At 53.6% G+C, this 17,085-nt stretch overlaps 1 protein-coding gene across 3 annotated transcripts in view; it reads right to left on the bottom strand.

The window, feature by feature from the left end:
- Positions 1-778: 778 nt before the first annotated feature.
- SEPTIN5 (septin 5) overlaps positions 779-17,085 on the bottom strand; it is an 84,724-nt gene continuing 68,417 nt past the window's right edge. For all 3 annotated transcript variants that reach the window (XM_075013060.1, XM_075013059.1, XM_075013061.1), the window contains exons 7-11: positions 16,965-17,066; positions 14,282-14,378; positions 11,877-12,012; positions 6,274-6,376; positions 779-4,809 (exon numbers count right to left, since the gene is read on the bottom strand). In XM_075013060.1, coding sequence (XP_074869161.1) covers positions 4,753-4,809; positions 6,274-6,376; positions 11,877-12,012; positions 14,282-14,378; positions 16,965-17,066 — 495 coding nt within the window. In that variant the 3' untranslated portion in view covers positions 779-4,752. The remainder of the gene's footprint in view (positions 4,810-6,273; positions 6,377-11,876; positions 12,013-14,281; positions 14,379-16,964; positions 17,067-17,085) is intronic.

Genomic DNA, 17,085 nt, shown 5'->3' with positions numbered 1-17,085 from the left:
GGCCACTGGAATCTCATTGAGCTACACTGGGCCAGCCTCTCCTCTCATTTATACATGGGTGTTAAATGCTACCAGATCAGAACAGGAAGGAGAACTAGGCCCATTGATTCAGAGGGGCTGTAAGTGAAGGCAGGATTTGGCACTCAGTGGGGATAAAAACTCCGCTCATGTGCTTTAAACCCATTAAGCTTTAAGTTCTAAGAAACCCGAGCGATTCACTGCAGTTATTACAGTAGAGTAAAAGGCAGGCAGGGAATGTGAGCTTACAAACTGCTCAACTATTACTGCAGCGTTTGAACTCTTTCATTTGCTGAGGGCAGAAGTATGTGCTTCAAGACAACTGGGACAACCCAGGCAGATTTTCCAATAGTGCGGAAAGGACCATTAGGATCATCTGACCTCCTGCATAAAAAAGGCCAGAAAATTTCAACCAGCGCTTCCTGCAGCCCAGGGTGATGGAGTGCCATTTAAAGTGGGAGGGGCACAGATTTTCTCCCAGGCCTGACCATCACCTCTCACCTGGCAGGAGTTCCCCCCACTATCACTCTGACCTTCCAGGTGCATGTTCCCCTCTGAATCTGAGAGAGCCGTATTGTGGCCTGAGGTTCCTTGGATTTGATTCAACCTACGCCTACATCCAGCCTAGTCGATTGAACAAGAGAACTGGACAGACTGTGCCCCTGGGCATTTCCCAGGCATCTTGCATTCCTGTCCCCACTCATAACAAGTGCCCCCCATCTCAGACTGAAAAAATTCAGCAAACAGTCATTTTGTGAGATTTTTCATGTATTTATTTCACTGACCAGTTCAGGTAGTAAACATTATTATTATCGTTATTATTATTATCATTATTAATAGCCATCATCATCATTTTCATAAAATGGACACACCACTTCCAAAGGGTTTGTTTCTCTTTGCTCACAAGGACAAAATACTCAACAGAAATGTACAAAAAACCCCAACCAAACCAACCACGGGGAACGAAGTGCCTAGGAACAGAGCAAGGCAATGCGGAAATCTCAGGGTCACAAGCAAGCCAGTTCACAAGGGTGGCTCTGTGTGTGATGAGGGGGCGGGGAAAAGCAGTCGCACAGCGTGAAGAATGGAACCCCCACCCTCCGCCCCAAAGGAAGGGGGGGCAGGACAAGGCATGCAGGTGGTCAGTGAGTGCTGGCAGAGCAAGGACTGGTGCAGCAATGGCACACCAAAGGGTTCATCCCACTACCACCCCCCCAATCAGGCACAAGGTTGGACCTGTTATACGCACAAGCCCTGGCCCAGCTCCAGCTCACAAGAGCTTGGTGGAGCAGGACTCAGCGCCGGTAGTTGCTAAGAAGCTCAAAAAACAGGCAAAGGCTTAAGATGCAGGGCACGTGTGCATCAGGGGAAGGAGCAACCTATCCACACGCTCAACCTCCTTTGCTGCCGGGGAGGGGTGACAGCTTCCCTCGCTGAAGGAGAAACAGCCAGCCATGCTTAGCCAGGAACACAGCTCAGTTCAACGGGGGAGACTGCTCTGAGAACACATCAACAGAGGGCAGATCTGTAGAGCCCCCCACCCGTCAGCTCCATTTCCAACGTCTTTCCAGGCAGCCAACGCTCCCTCAGAAGGGGAGCTGCTCTGTCTTCTTCCCTGGTGGGTCTCAGTGCTCCTACTTCACCTCTGGAGAAGCTGCATCTCCAGTTGCCTTGGCAGAAGGTGCTTCTCTCTGCCTCCAGGCTGCCCCTCCCCATGACTGAAGAGTTCCACTCCGTGTGGAATGGGTCTGGCAAACTTTACCAGCTTGAGCAGACGTTTGCACTGAGTTGATGGAGACAGCCTGACCAGGACAGGGTATCTTGTCTGAGCAATTCTGCCTATAGGTGCCCTGCCCTGCCAAATGCCTCAGCCCCAGGGCAATGCCCTGTTTCAATGCCTTGCTTGTGGACTCAGTAGTCCTGGGGGAATTCTCCAAAAGTTGCAGTTGGAGCGACGGTAAAATTGCAGAACTCCCCCAGGACTGACATCTACCAAGACAGCTGCAGGCTGCACACAACCGAGCTGTCATCCAGCGCGAGTGGGAAAATCCTCTCTACCTCCCTCTTGGGCCAGAACCTGCTGGACACAGGGACTGGTCTGGAAATGTTACGGTTTTACCTGCAACAGATTGTTAACATGTGGAATTCACTGCCTCAGGATAATGCAGATGCAGGGAGCTTAGAAAGCTTTACAGAAGGGGAACAGACACTCCAGTGAACAGGAACGGCATTTGCAGTTACACTAACATGAATAAAACAGATACACGTTAGCAATCCTTGTGCATCAGGATAGTAAGTGCACCAGTCCAGGCCTGGAAGGAGCTTTTCCCTCAGACTACATTACCACTGCACTGCATTATGGCGAAGTGGCTCTGCTTTCCATTTAAGCAGCGGGCACTGACCCATGCCAACAGGAGTAAATGGTCCCGGCCTGGCGTTGCCATCTCATCCATGCTTCGCACAGGGGGATGGGACAGGACAAAGGAGCTGGGGCGATAATGACATTGCTCTTCTGGCCCGAGTTTGTCCCCCAGACACACAGCGCTCCACTTCACTGGGGCAGCAAGAGAGGCCTCTCAAATGGGCCAGTCGACGAGCTCAGCCATCTATGCCAAGAGGCAACCCAGCCCTTGTTATGTCAGAGGTCTGTCCGGTCTCCCGACTCAAGATAAAAGAGGCCTGCCTGTGAATAACCATCACCACCCAAACTACTCACCCAGAGCACAAGAGATCAGGCCCCTAAGGCCCTGGGGAGAGAAGCCAGCAAGGTACACGACTAAGAGAAGCAGCCCTAGCACCTAACCCCACCCAGCCAAGGCTGTGTGTCACACCAAGGTGGGGCCATGGGGAGTCAGAGATGGACAACACAAAGCCACAGATAAATAAGCACCCTTGGGACTTAGAGTGGGAACTGAAGGCTGGGCAGGGAGGACCCACCCCCACGTGCATCAGGAGATCAGCTCCTGGCCAGACCTCCAAGGAGACTGAGTGAAGATCCAGCTGGAGTCTCGTGCCCGTTTTCCCAGGCAGGCCAGTGACAGCACTATCAGACACGCCATACTTCTGGTTACTGAGCTTGTTAAAAATAATCCAGCAAACGACAGCAGGACAGTAGCTGCTGCAGACACAGGCCTTGTATCTCTGCCACCAGATCCCGTCAGCTTCCCCTGCCCTGGAACTCAGAGATGCCGGTCCCCAGAGCTCGGACCAGGAGCTGGAAGCGGGGAAAGCCTGAAGCTACTGCCCAGAGGGGCTGAGGCGTGGAGTCCTGTGTGAAAGGGAAGGAGGGGCAGCACACAGCAAGTAGAGCTGGACTGTATATTAAACCTCCTGCCAGGGACTCATGTGCTTCCCTGATGCCCACAACCCATTCAGCACCAACCTGCTCCCTACACAGGCATCTCTTGCCTCCGCTGCCCCAACCAAAGCCTTTCAGCTCTTCTGGATGCCCAGTGAGATCGGCACAGAGGGAAATGTCCTCCCTCCCCGGAGGGGGGACTCAGGGACCAGCAAGGCTCTGAGTGCTTGGGATGAGGAAAGCTCCGTGTTGAGGGTTCGTCTCCTGCTCTGAGGCTTCCCTTGTTCAGGAACAAACTGGGACACAGCCATTCGTTCTTTGGGCCCTCTACCTCTCTGGCTGGCATGTCACCTTTCCAGGTGAAGGCTGCACGGCAGTGGGGCTACGCCAGGGGCATCCTTCCCTCCCCAAAGAGGGCAGAATGCAAAGAAAAAGCTGCCAACCTTCCTGCTAACTGCGCCACAGTTCTGCCAGCGACTCAGTTTCACCGTGTCCTTTGGCTACAACTGGAGCACAGCTGCGGGCCTGGGAAGATGCTGTCACCTCACGGGCTACTGCAGCACCAATTCCCAGTGGCACCTCACCTCCACAAGCCGGGTTCTCCTTCCACTATGCACTAAACCTGGTTTTCTCACCCCTTTTTTTTCTGGGACCAAGGACTGATTCACCAACTTCTGTGCCAGAGAGACCTAAGGGAATGGCACCAGGCCAGAGACCACTCGTTAAGAAACATTGCTCTAAATGAGGGCTGTGGAAGCCAGTATCTTCTAACCTAGCGGGTGAGGCTGATCTCTCTCCTGTCAGTGCAAACGATCCTAGATCTTCTCAACAGGAAAATCAGGCAGGAATGTTCAGGCACCTTAAAAATACCCCCCCACCTCCCGCCCACCACACTTGGGCCTGTGTGCCCTGATCAACTCTGGCTCCCTGCTGCTCTGCCATCCAGAGCAATGGCGAGGGACGGCTGGCTTGGTCCAACTCAGGAGCTCTTGGTTCAGAGAGAACATCTGCCCTGGTCCAGACGGATGGTAGGAGGGTCCCAGCACCATGGTTGGGAGTAAACATTTATGTGCATTTACACAGAATCTTCAAGTTTGTACACCACAGAAACTGTGACTTAACCAGCGGCGCATTCCCTAGCGAGGGCCTAGTGCATCTGGAAGTGGGAACGGTTCTACAAATGCCATTGGCACACACTTCCCAGGCTCGAAAGAAATGAAAGAAAAAACACACCAGTAAATTGCTAAGTGAAGAGCCTCTTCTGCAATCCAGCTGACAGGACAGCCAGTGTCGCTGCTAATAAATTAGAGGGGGTGGGGGCAGCTCTCACCCACAAGTCTCGACACAATGGGGAACGTCTTCTTACAACGGCCACGTCTCAAGCTGGGCCCCAGAAGATCACCAGGGATTCCCTTTGCCCTTCATCCTCCTGGCGCTCACTGGTCCTGCATCTGCTGCTGCATCTTCTGCAGCATCTCCTGCATCCTCCGCAACTGCAGGAGACAGAGGGAGAAGGTCAGAGAGAGCCTGGCTCCACCCCAGCCAGTGAGATGCTCCAAGGTACTGGCACACGTGCTCCGTTACTGGGCCCACACGTTTGCGAGCGGGGTGCAAGGCCCCACTCTGACCCCCACGCAGTGCTGCGGCTGTGCCCGCTGCTGCTCACTCTCCCGTCTGCTTGGACTGGCTAGTAATGGCTCACAGGAGGCCAGGCTCATGCAGGAGAGGTTTGGAAGAGCTCCCTGCATTGATGGGCAGCTCACGCACAGTTTCGAGGGGACTCAGAGGATGCTGCTGGGTACCAGAGAGACCTGTCTGGTGGCACAGCTGCCTCCTCTTCCCTAAGGAGCAGAAGGGAAGGACCAGCAGGGGATGGATTCCTCTGTTTATCCACGGGAAAAAGTGCGACCAGAACAGAGGAAGCTTCCCCATGCGGCCCTGCTCATTGGTCCATCCCCACTAGGGAGCAAGGGAGGGCAGGGAGGAGATGGAGCTTACCCCCGCTAAGGGCAATGGAGGGCAGGGTGAGAGATGGAGGGCAGCCTCCAGGGCCTATTGTGCCTTGGCCTCTCTGCTAACAAGGGAGTCAGAGCTCTGATACGGACAATTATCTGGCAGACACTGGACTGAGACCCCCCCGAACTCCAGCGGGTCACTGCTCCTCTGGTACCAATGCTCATTAGCTGCAGCCTTGGCTTCCCTGAGAGAGGACAGCTTCATGTCCCCTTCCCAGTCAACCCCTTTTACCTGTCGCACAGCTGGGACGTGGCAAAGCAGAAACGCACTTAGGGCTGCTGCTCTCTCCGACGCACCGCACTGCCCTGCCGTGCCCCAGGCTCTGCCCTCCTCTCGCCATCTCCCCCCCACATCCCGCTCCTGTCCCCTGCCTGGAGAACTCGGCACAGCGAGGAGGAGCCGGGGCGACACGACAGCCAGCAGAGATGTGCAAAAGGCAGCGGACGCTGCGCGGCCTGGCCAGGCTGTAAAAGGGAACCACGTGCGGGCCGGACCTTGCTCTGTGCGCCCCGGTCTATGCAGCGGCTGACCTCTGGGTGCTTCAGTCACACTGGCAGGGCAGGGCAGGGCAGGGCAGGGCAGGGCAGGGGTGGTCCCTGCTGGCTGTAAACCCCCCAACTGTATCCTGATGGTGCTCACCAGGCCAGTGCCGACTGGTGCTTTGCTCAGCCCCGGGAGGGAGGAAGGGCTCTCAGAGACACCCTCACTCTAGCTCCTCTCTGACCGTGGCGGCTGCTGGGCCTCGCTCTGCAGTTCCAGGGACGGCCGCAGCCCGAGAAGGAAGCAGCCTCCACGCCCTGCCCGCCCGGCGGGGAGCTCATGAGAGCAGAGTGCAGCAGAAGGCAGCACAGAGGGGAAGCACCAGTGCACCCCAGGACAGCCTCCCCTGGCACGGCCCCTCCGCCAGTCGCCGAGGAAGGTGAAGTGCAGGGGGTACTTACCTCTTCATCCTTCATTTTGATCAGCTTCTCCGTTTCAGCGTCAGGTGTGGGAAGGGGCAGGATAGGGATGGGGCTTTCTATCCTGTTGTCCTGGGTCAGCTTACTAGGGGGAGAGAGAGCAGAGATCATCAGGCCAGCCAGGTCCTGGGCTTTGTGCAGAGGGGACCAAGGGCCTGTCACAAACACACCAGGGCACAATCACAGCCACATGCGTCTGCCCAGCCAGGCGGCTTGGATGTGTTCTGGGGAAGCACAGCTGAGAGGTATGGGATCCATTCGCACACAGGCACGCATCTCACTCTGGCCGCGTCTTCACTTACTACATGCTAATGGCCAAATCGAAGAATCCTAATGAGGCACTGAAACGAATATTCAGCGCCTCATTCGCATGCTGCCGGCCGCAGCATTTCACAAGTGCCGTGGTTTGCTCGCCCATGGACATCTACACAGGGGTCCTTTCCGAAAGGACCCTGCCAACACAGAAATCCCCTTATTCCTATCAGTTGAAAAATCAATTTCAATGTTGGCGGGGTCCTTTCGAAAAGGAACCCCGCCGCCCCCCGTAGATGAGCCACAGGCAAAGGAACCCCGGCACTTTCAAAGTGCTGCGGCCGGCGGCGTGCTAATGCAGCGCTGAATATTCATTTGAGCGCCTCATGGTTATTCTTCCATTCGGCCGTTAGCATGGCCATTTTGAAGTTTTTAGTAAGGGCAGAGGTAGCCACTCTGTTACAGAAATGAGATTTCAAGGGAGCAGGCTGGAGCAGCAAGTAGAGGTGAAAGCCACAAACCAAGAGTGGAAAGTAAACCCAAGCCCTCATAGAGCTGGCATCTCTCCAAAGCTTTGGGCCTTATTAGCAATTCAACACACAACGAGCTGTCTGGAAGACAAATTTATGAGAGGCATTGACAGATCATGGTCTTGTGGTCCCTCTTGCTGGCTAGGAAATAAATGATGCACAAACATTCCCACTTGTATGCTGTGGTCAGCAGGGTATCACAGAGGTAGCTGAGTTAGTCTGTATCTTCAAAAACAAGAAGTCCTGTGGCACCTAATAGACTAACAGATGTTTTAGAGCATAAGCTTTTGTCGGAAGCGTCTGACGAAGTTGGTCTTTGCCCACAAAAGCTTATGCTCCAAAACATCTGTTAGTCTATAAGGTGCCACAGGACTTCTTGTTTTTGCGATCAGCAGAGTTTCCTGTAAGCAGAGCACTTGGGTGGCCACCCAGGAGAGATTCAGCTGATTGACAGATCGCCCACAACTAGCCTGTTTCCATGGGTGGTACACATCTGCACATGCCAAAATTTATTCTGCCCATGGATGGAAATAAGTAGAGCAGGGTTGGCAGGATACAGCCCGGCCCACCGACCCTTTAATCTGGTTCATGGCCCACCCCATGCACACAGCAATGCTGCTCAAAGCAGCTACATCGGGGTCTGCACCCTGTCACACCAGAGCCACATGCGGCTCTTTAAGGATTTCTTTGTGGCTCCCGATGCTCTAATTGCAAAGTAAAAAAACCCTCCTGATTATTTCTGATAAACAGTGAATGTCTAAAAGCCCAAAAATGAACAACTTATATCTAAATAGCTCACAATGGCTACGTCTACACGTGAAGCCAACATCGAAATAGGCTATTTCGATGAATAACGTCTACACGTCCTCCAGGGCTGGCAACGTCGATGTTCAACTTCGACGTTGCGCGGCACCACATCGAAATAGGCGCTGCGAGGGTACGTCTACACACCAAAGTAGCACACATCGAAATAAGGGTGCCAGGCACAGCTGCAGACAGGGTCACAGGGCGGACTCAACAGCAAGCCGCTCCCTTAAAGGGCCCCTCCCAGACACAGTTGCACTAAACAACACAAGATACACAGAGCTGACAACTGGTTGCAGACCCTGTGCCTGCAGCATAGATCCCCAGCTGCCGCAGAAGCAGCCAGAAGCCCTGGGCTAAGGGCTGCTGCCCACGGTGACCATAGAGCCCCGCAGGGGCTGGAGAGAGAGCATCTCTCAACCCCCCAGCTGATGGCCGCCATGGAGGACCCGGCAATTTCGACGTTGCGGGACGCGGATCGTCTACACGGTCCCTACTTCGACGTTGAACATCAAAGTAGGGCACTATTCCGATCCCCTCATGAGGTTAGCGACTTCGACGTCTCGCCGCCTAACGTCGAAGTTAACTTCGAAATAGCGCCCGACGCGTGTAGCCGCGACGGGCGCTATTTCGAAGTTGGTGCCGCTACTTCGAAGTAGCGTGCACATGTAGACACAGCTAATATGTGATCCTAAAACGTTAGATAATTACCCCTACCTTCTTCCAGAGAGAGGTGGGGTTTCAGGTGTGAAAGTCAGGAAGACAACAGGACAAATACACCCATAAAGTGTGAGGAAATAGGAAAAGTAAAAAGTTGGTGAAGGTCCTGCACTAACCGTGTATCGCATTACAGATCACTCTGTGTGTGCTGTTCTTAACACGGGGTTACAAAAAATACAGTTTGCGTTATTCATGAAGAACTATCTCGTATTCACATGCATCGTGGCACCTGAATTACTGGAGTTTTTCACCAAAATGGAAAAAAATGGCTCTTCTTGCTATTTTGCTTGCAGACCCCTGAGCTAGATGTTCCCTGTGGCTGCACTGCTGTGGAACGGGTGGAGGTTTTGCACACTGCCTCCACCCAAATCTCTCGGCTCCCGTTGTCTGGTTTCCAGGCAATAGGAACTGAGAGATTTTGCTGGGGGCAGGGAAAGTGCAGGAGAATTTCTCAGCTGCCATCAGGACCACCCACGGGAGAGGGAAGGGACAAAGGGGACAGGTGCCCCTGGGCCCAGTGCTTCAAAGGGGCTTGTAGCTCCAGCCACAGCCACTGCTACTTTGGCGGCAGCCATGGCAGGAGATCCAGGCCCCTTTGAAGGACCCAGCAATGTAACTCCACCACTGCACAGGTCTAGTGGGGAGGACAATGCCACAGTCCGGGCCGTGCTGAGGGCTGACTGCCCCAGGCCCCACCCCTTATCATATCACAGAACTGGAAGGGACCTTGAGAAGCCAGAGTCCTGCCCCTGCCCTCCCATCAGGGCCTATCACCATCCCTGACAGGCTTTGGTTTTTGTTTTAATCTAACCTGCCCCATCCGCTTGAAAGGTCCTGCAAGGATGGAACTCACAGCCCTCGGTTTACGAGGCTCTAACCGCTCAACTATCTTCCCCTCCCTCCCTGCCTTTGGCTCCACCCCTTCTGGAGGCATGGAGCTGGGCTCCCCTCCCACCTGAGCCAGGGGCCCCACTGGCTGCTTTCCAAGCAAAAGGAAAATGAGAGATTTTGCTGAGGGCAGGGCAGCACCCAAAGATCCCCCACAGCACGGAGAGCCACATGGAGTGGTCTAGGCCTGACAGCAAACCTGGAAGTCTGCCTGAGAGTGTAGCTGCCCAGGAGCGGCTCAGGTAAGCACCTCCCAGCCACAGCCTGCCCCTCCTTCATCCCAACTCCCTCACAAACCCTGCACCCCTTCCCATACCCTTCCCCCAGGCCAGAATCATTTCCTGTTCCCACACCCCTTCCTGAACCCTGCGCCCCAATCCCCTGTGCCAGGTCACACCCCCTACTTTACCCAACCCCCTTCTCAGACCTCTTCTTCTGCACCCCAGTTCCCTACCCCAAGATCCCTTCTGCACCCAGCCTCCATCCCAAATCCTGGGCCCCTCTATAGAGCAGTGTGGCCCTCGACCCCTCACCCAAATCTTGGCGTGTCCCCCGCCCCATCAAAAATGAGTGCCCATCCCTGTATTAGAGGGAACACTGGTGGTCAACATTAAATATCAACACTTGTTAAGCAACCAGACCTTGGTCTCAGGCCTTTTTCAGAAGGACCAAATCATGCAGCCAGTTTAATCATACGACTCCTAGTAATAAGGCAGGAGAGCACCACAATCAAGGGCTCAAATGTCTTAAGAGACAACAGGCCGACCTGAGAGAATTCCAAGGTGTTGTTACCTCCTCCCGCCACATGGCGGCAATGTTGGCTTAATTTTCAGCTATAGAGAGTTGTACTTCAGGCTCTTTCCCCAGGAAAGGGTCTACAAATGCACATTTTCCTCAGAACAAACAAGCAGTCAAGTAGCACTTTAAAGACTAACAAAATCATTTATTAGGTGATGAGCTTTCGTGGGACAGACCCACTTCTTCAGACCATAGCCAGAGCAGAACAGACTCAGTATTTAAGGCACAGAGAACTTAAATATCGAGTCTGTTCTGGTCTGGCTATGGTCTGAAGAAGTGGGTCTGTCCCACGAAAGCTCATCACCTAATAAATGATTTTGTTAGTCTTTAAAGTGCTACTTGACTGCTTGTTTGTTTTGATAGTATATAGACTAGCACAGCTTTCTCTCTGTTACTATTTTCCTCAGAGTTCGGCTGCCTGTAAGAAACTATTACATCCCTACTCCCTCATGCTTGATATGGAGAGAATCAGCAAAGACATGAGAATTTAAGGAAAACCACAGGGGTGTGTAGAATCTAATAAGTGTGGGGAGATGCTATTTTATTAGTATTTCTGTATCTAAATAGTAGGTGTCACTTCTCTCCCATCTCTGAGGTTAATCACTTAATACCGAGCTATCTTGGAATCCTATATTCCCACTAATGAAAATAAACAGATTTGTCCATCACGGGAACGTGCCTGTGTGTTCACACGCACAACAAACGTGTGTGAACCCACATGCACCCTCACAGACATTTACATGCCACGTACAGGCGTTACTTGCTCATTGTAGTATGGCCATTTCTGGGGTGGAATGGGACAGTACACGGCAATGCTATGCCTAAGCTGAGCACAGGAAGGGCAGGTAACAAGCTACCCTGGAAATGTGCTAGAGATTTTTAAAATTCAGCACTTTCGACAACATTTCACATGCGCAGGGGTAGAGAGCTGACAACCTGGGAGACTTTTTTTATGAGATTTCTATGATCAACTCTCCTTTGCTGGCTGAAACTGCAGGGGAGAACAGTGCAGTGACCCAGGAGAGCGCAGGGCATTCTTTGAAGACATGTTAAGACTCAGCAATTGCTAATTGCTCCAAGAGATGCATTGCCAGAGAAACAGCAGCATCTCAAGGGTGATGTCACGGCATAGACAGGGACACAGATGGTGAGGCTGCAGGAGCTGGCAACGCCCCCTTCCAGGCTGCTGCTTTGGCAACACAGACAAATCCCCAGGGGGTGGCCGAGTCCCTGTTAATGTCACTAGGCCAGGTCTATTTTTCCCTAGCACTGAGAAGAGCTCCTATAATAAGACAATCTGTCTCTGTGCCAGCACGCCATGGCTGAGTGCAGGTCATGATTGGGCTCTAGAGAGGCCTCCCCATGGTGGTGCTTAGACCACTGAGATGCTGTGATTGTGGTCTGTTCGCTAGCTATTGCCCCCTCCAGTACACCTGACTGCCACTTCTCTCTGCAGAGAGCATCCCTCCAGCACCTGGAATGCCCCCCGCCCCACTAACAAGGAGCAGATGAGAGCTCCTCCACTGGGGAGGCACCAGATGCAGCCCCTTCCCCGCTCCGCACAGGAGAAAAGGGCCACGGACAGGCACCCACCTCGTCATCTGCTGGATGCACTGAGCTCTGTAGTTCTCATAGTGAACATCACAGGTGACGTCCTTCAGGTCGTGCATGTGCGTCCGGATCAGCATGTTCCGCAGCTTCACGAAATCACAGTGCGCCTGGTTTTCCACTGTGGGAGCAGCAGAGACGGGGCAAAGCTGAGCAACGGCCCCTTCCGAGCCTGGCCACACCCAACCCCTGGTTACAAGCTCATCCCAGCAGGCTCCCTCCAGACTATCCCCTGAGCCCGTCTCCTACCCCCTCTCCATGCTGCTTGGATACACACCCTGGGGCTGCTCTCCGCAGGTGTGACATAAGGGCACTCGGCCTCAAGGTCACACCCTGTGTTAAAGGGAAGGGGCTAGAGAGAGAACATTTTCAACAACAGGGTCCTCTGCACTAGGGCTTGCTTGCCCCTGCCCCCAACAGCCTGAACTGGCTGACCTGCAAGCCAGGCTGCTAATCTCCCCTGGCTCCCAGTCCTGTGTCTGCAGAGGAAGATGGGGTGCATGCAGGGAGGGGGCCAGGCAGGTTCTGATGGGGGACAAAGGTTCCAAGGAACACGCATCATATTCCTCAGTCCAGGCACATGCACCGGGGCCACAGCTAGCAAGGGAAACTAGTCGGAATCAAACTGAAGGGCTTTATGAGGCCTGGTGTCTGGGTCTCCCCCCTTTGTCCTCAGTCTAGAGCCTGATCCGAAGTCCACCGAAGTCAATGGGCTTCTTTCCCAATGGATTAGGCCCACAGAGGAGAACACACGGCAGGGAGGCGAAGTCATGGGGAGGCAGCAGGCCAGGCCTGCACTGAGGCGTGGGCATAGTCTGAGTCTAGCACATAGTACTGCTACCATAAACAACCACTGTCACCTGCTGTATAGTCACAAAGCCGGCGGCTTTGAGCCTCTTCTGAAACAGTGTCATTCTGGGCTTGGTTCAGGATTTTCCAGCTTGTTGTTCCCCTGCCTATGGGTGCTGTTAACAGGGCCAGTCCCAGTAGAGGTGGGGTCCCAGTGCAACCTGCCTTCTTTCCTTCATGTTTTAGCTCAAAGTTGAGGGCAGCCAAGGCCACGTCACACCAGGGGCTTTGCAAACTGCACTGCCTCCCAGGCATCTGCCTGGGCCAAGGGGGCTGAGCTGTCAGTGCGTTCCTGACCAGCCCTAGCGCAAACTGGTGCGGGTGCAACCCAATAAGTGCAAGCACCCTGCAGCGACAAGCCAGAGGATAGTGAAATCAGTAACCACCCCCGCTGCCGGGCCACAGTGCAGTGGTGCTTCTATAGTCAGGGAGAACCGAGAGCTACAGGCAGAGTGAGGCAGGCTAGCCCTTTAAGAAATATCCACTCCACCACACTGTTGTCCCATAGACCGGACTGCTGCTGATAGGCGTCTGTGGGGCTCTCTGAGCACCAGTCTCCCCTCAGCTGGAGCAAATGAGGCTTAGGGTTGGGGAGCTGCCTTAGCAGAGTGCCAGCATCTCTACTTTAAAATAGCTGTTTCCTCCCAACAACACAACAAGCCTGACCTAACACAGCAGCTCCCAGGCCACTGCCCCCAGCCTGGGCCCTGCCAAGGGGCCGTTCCTGCTGTGAGGTGACAGGACAATGGATGAGCACAGCAGCCTTCCTTCTGCAGGGCATTCTGCTCTCTAATGTCTCCCCGTACTGTGGGACCTGCAATTAAGCTCTCCCTCCAGCTATGCTGGGTTTGCAGGTCTCACCTCGCACATGGCTATGGCAGTAGTGGCAGCAAAGCCTTGTGTTTCTGAGTGGGGCCGAGCGCTGACAGGTATAAACCTCGGCCCCAGTGGGAACAACGGCTACTCCGAAGCGACCGGGCAACGCCCCAGCTTCCTTCCCCAGCAGGGAGAGGCTGCTTGCTACACGTCTAACACCGAGTCTGTCCACTCAGAAACCAGCAAGAGAGACAAACACGCTCTCTCCTCCCCCAGCATTTCGAAGGCGACATCAGAAGAGGCTCCCTGGCATCCGTTACACAGGCTCGCTGGTCCCCACGAGGGAGCGTGCAGGGAAGGGTGTGACTGCTGCATGAGTGGCCACACTGGTCTGGCTTTAAGCTAGCTCATTTGGATAACAGAGCAGCGACGCCGTGGTGGAGAATGCCAGTGACCTGGCCACCCGAGCCATTACCTGGGGCAGCCCCGTGCTGCTGGCTCCCCAGGACTGGTACCTGAGCTCGTGAGCTGGCTCGGGTAAGTGCACATGAGCTGCAGTCACACCCGGTGAATAGAGCCCAGATGTACTCTCGGGGCTCCAAAGCCACAGGACTTTGCTGAAGCTCTCAGCAGCCCCAGCGCAGCCATGGGGCCCTGTCCTTCGCCTGAGCTGCCCAGCTGCCAGCCCTCACACCCTCCTCCCAGCGCCCGGGAACACAGCGTACCTTCCACGATGCCCCACGGGTAGAGCCGCCCACGCACTCTCTGGCCTTTGGCCTCCACCACTGTGTTGCTGCCGATGACGGCGAAGGGAGCACTCTCCTGAAACAAGAGCCACCAAGAAATCAGGAAACCTGGGCGGGGGGGAGAGGGAGTCGTGCATGGCCCAGATGGGAGCCCCGAGGGCTCAAGTACAGATGCCCACAAAGGGCCTTGTGTTCTCCAGCCCGGGGGTGGGAGGATGGCCGTGCAGGAAGCTCGTCCTCTCTGAGGGACCGAATGCAGAGCTCGCCCAGGGAGGGGCCCGCACTGCTCCTTTCCAGAGAGGCCCCCAGCAGAACGCCAGATCTCGCTGCCCCTAACCAGGCCGAGCCAGGCTGCCCTTCATGGGCCACACACGGGGACTCACTGCTAGCCCAGCCTGAGCCCATTCAGGAAAGTGAAGGGACCTGGCCCACCCGACAGGACACTGTGCAGCCCCCGCCTGTCATGTGCGATCACAGCGTTGCCCCCCACGTGCCTGTCCTGCAGCACATTCCCACAGCTCATCAGGCCGGAATCGCTGCTCCTTGGCAGCAAGCATCACTCAGAAACCAACGCTCAGCCCGAGGACACCGTGGCACTGCTGGACCAGACTGGCAGTCACAGGGGAACCCTTCCCATGGGGTGGGAGAAGGATACTAGGCCTCACAGGACATACCAGCCATAGGCCCTCTGTGCACCACTGCTGGGACCATTATTTTTCAGACCCCCTGGGTCTGCCTGGTAGGTCATAAGAACATAAGAACATAAGAATGGCCATACTGGGTCAGACCAAAGGTCCATCAAGCCCAGCATCCCATCTGCCGACGGTGGCCAATGCCAGGTGCCCCAGAGAAGGAGAACAGAAGACAATGATCAAGTGATTTATCTCCTGCCATCCATCTCCTGCCCTTGTTATGAAGGCTAGGGCACCATACTTTATCCCTGGCTAATAGCCATTTATGGACCTAACCTGCAAAAATTTATCAAGCTCTTTTTTAAACCCTAATAGAGTCCTGGCCTTCACAGCCTCCTCGGGCAAGGAGTTCCACAGGTTGACTGTGCGCTGTGTGAAGAAAAATTTCCTTTTATTAGTTTTGAACCTACTACCCATCAATTTCATTTGGTGTCCCCTAGTTCTTGTATTATGGGAAAAGGTAAATAATTTTTCTATATTCACTTTCTCCACACCATTCATGATTTTATATACCTCTATCATATTGCCCCTCAATCGCCTTTTTTCCAAACTGAAAAGTCCCAGTCTCTCTAGCCTCTCCCCATATGGGACCCGTTCCAAGCCCCTAATCATCTTAGTCGCCCTTTTCTGAACCTTTTCTAATGCCAATATATCTTTTTTGAGGTGAGGAGACCACATCTGCACGCAGTACTCGAGATGTGGGCATACCATAGTTTTATATAGGGGAAGTATGATATCTTTTGTCTTATTATCGATCCCTTTTTTAATAATTCCTAACATCCTATTTGCCTTACTAACTGCCGCTGCACACTGCGTGGATGTCTTCAGTGAACTATCCACTATAACTCCAAGATCCCTTTCCTGATCTGTCGTAGCTAAATTTGACCCCATCATGTAGTACGTGTAATTTGGGTTATTTTTTCCAACATGCATTACCTTACACTTACCCACATTAAATTTCATTTGCCATTTTGCTGCCCAATCACTCAGTTTGCTGAGATCTTTTTGTAGTTCTTCACAATCCCTTTTGCTTTTGACTGTCCTGAACAACTTGGTGTCATCTGCAAACTTTGCCACCTCACTGCTTACCTCATTTTCTAGATCATTGATGAACAAGTTGAACAGGATCGGTCCCAGGACTGATCCCTGGGGAACACCACTAGTTACCCCCCTCCATTGTGAAAATTTACCATTTATTCCAACCCTTTGTTTTCTGTCTTTTAACCAATTCCCGATCCATGAAAGGACCTTTCCTCCTATCCCATGACCACCTAATTTACATAAAAGCCTTTGGTGTGGGACTGTGTCAAAGGCTTTCTGGAAATCTAGGTATATTATGTCCACTGGGTGCCCCTTGTCCGCATGTTTATTAACCCCTTCAAAGAATTCTAATAGATTAGACAGACACGACTTCCCTCTGCAGAAACCATGCAGGTCCGGTATCTCAAGACTCTCCCACCCACAGCACAGGTGAAAGCTTCAGAAGCAGCTCTTGACTTGGCCAGATGCACCAGAAAGCTAGGAGGAGAAGCAATAACTCCACACCCTCTTCAAAAGTCAAGAGATGAGCCCCTGGTCCCCACGTCTGGTGGGAATCAGTTGCTATGTCATGTGGGAAGTCAAGACAAACAGGTACTGACAGATGTCCCTGGAATGACACCAGGAATGAACCCGTCCCCCAAGACTGCTGTCACAAAGCCACAGGCACGTGGGACAGTAACTGTGTCCCTGTGTACTACGCTACAGCCACCCAGAACTTCATGACACCAGCAGGAACAGAACTCAGATCCCCCATCTCCAAAAGCACAGGCCCCTAGCAGTCTGAGGTAAAGAAGAGTCTCCACTGACTTAGCAGGATAGGGTCTCTGACACACACGGAATAGCTCTGATTCCATCTGGTAGAGGGCAGCAGTGCACCCCAGCCAGCTGGCGAGACTATGGAACGGGAAGAGGTTCAGGGCTTTCCTCACCTTCAGCTCTCGGTCCTGCTGTTTGAATTCCTCATCTTCATCGGAGTCGCAGTCTGGGAACTGGTAAACTTTAATCCCAAACTTGTCGATTTCTTCCCGGATCTGCTCCCCGGCAGGGCCA

The sequence above is a fragment of the Carettochelys insculpta genome, chromosome 18 (genome assembly GCF_033958435.1).
Source record: "Carettochelys insculpta isolate YL-2023 chromosome 18, ASM3395843v1, whole genome shotgun sequence".
In the NCBI taxonomy this organism is placed as follows: domain Eukaryota; kingdom Metazoa; phylum Chordata; order Testudines; family Carettochelyidae; genus Carettochelys; species Carettochelys insculpta.
The sequence above is the reverse complement of the archived record's forward strand: the minus strand, read 5'-3'. Positions and strand labels throughout refer to the sequence as shown.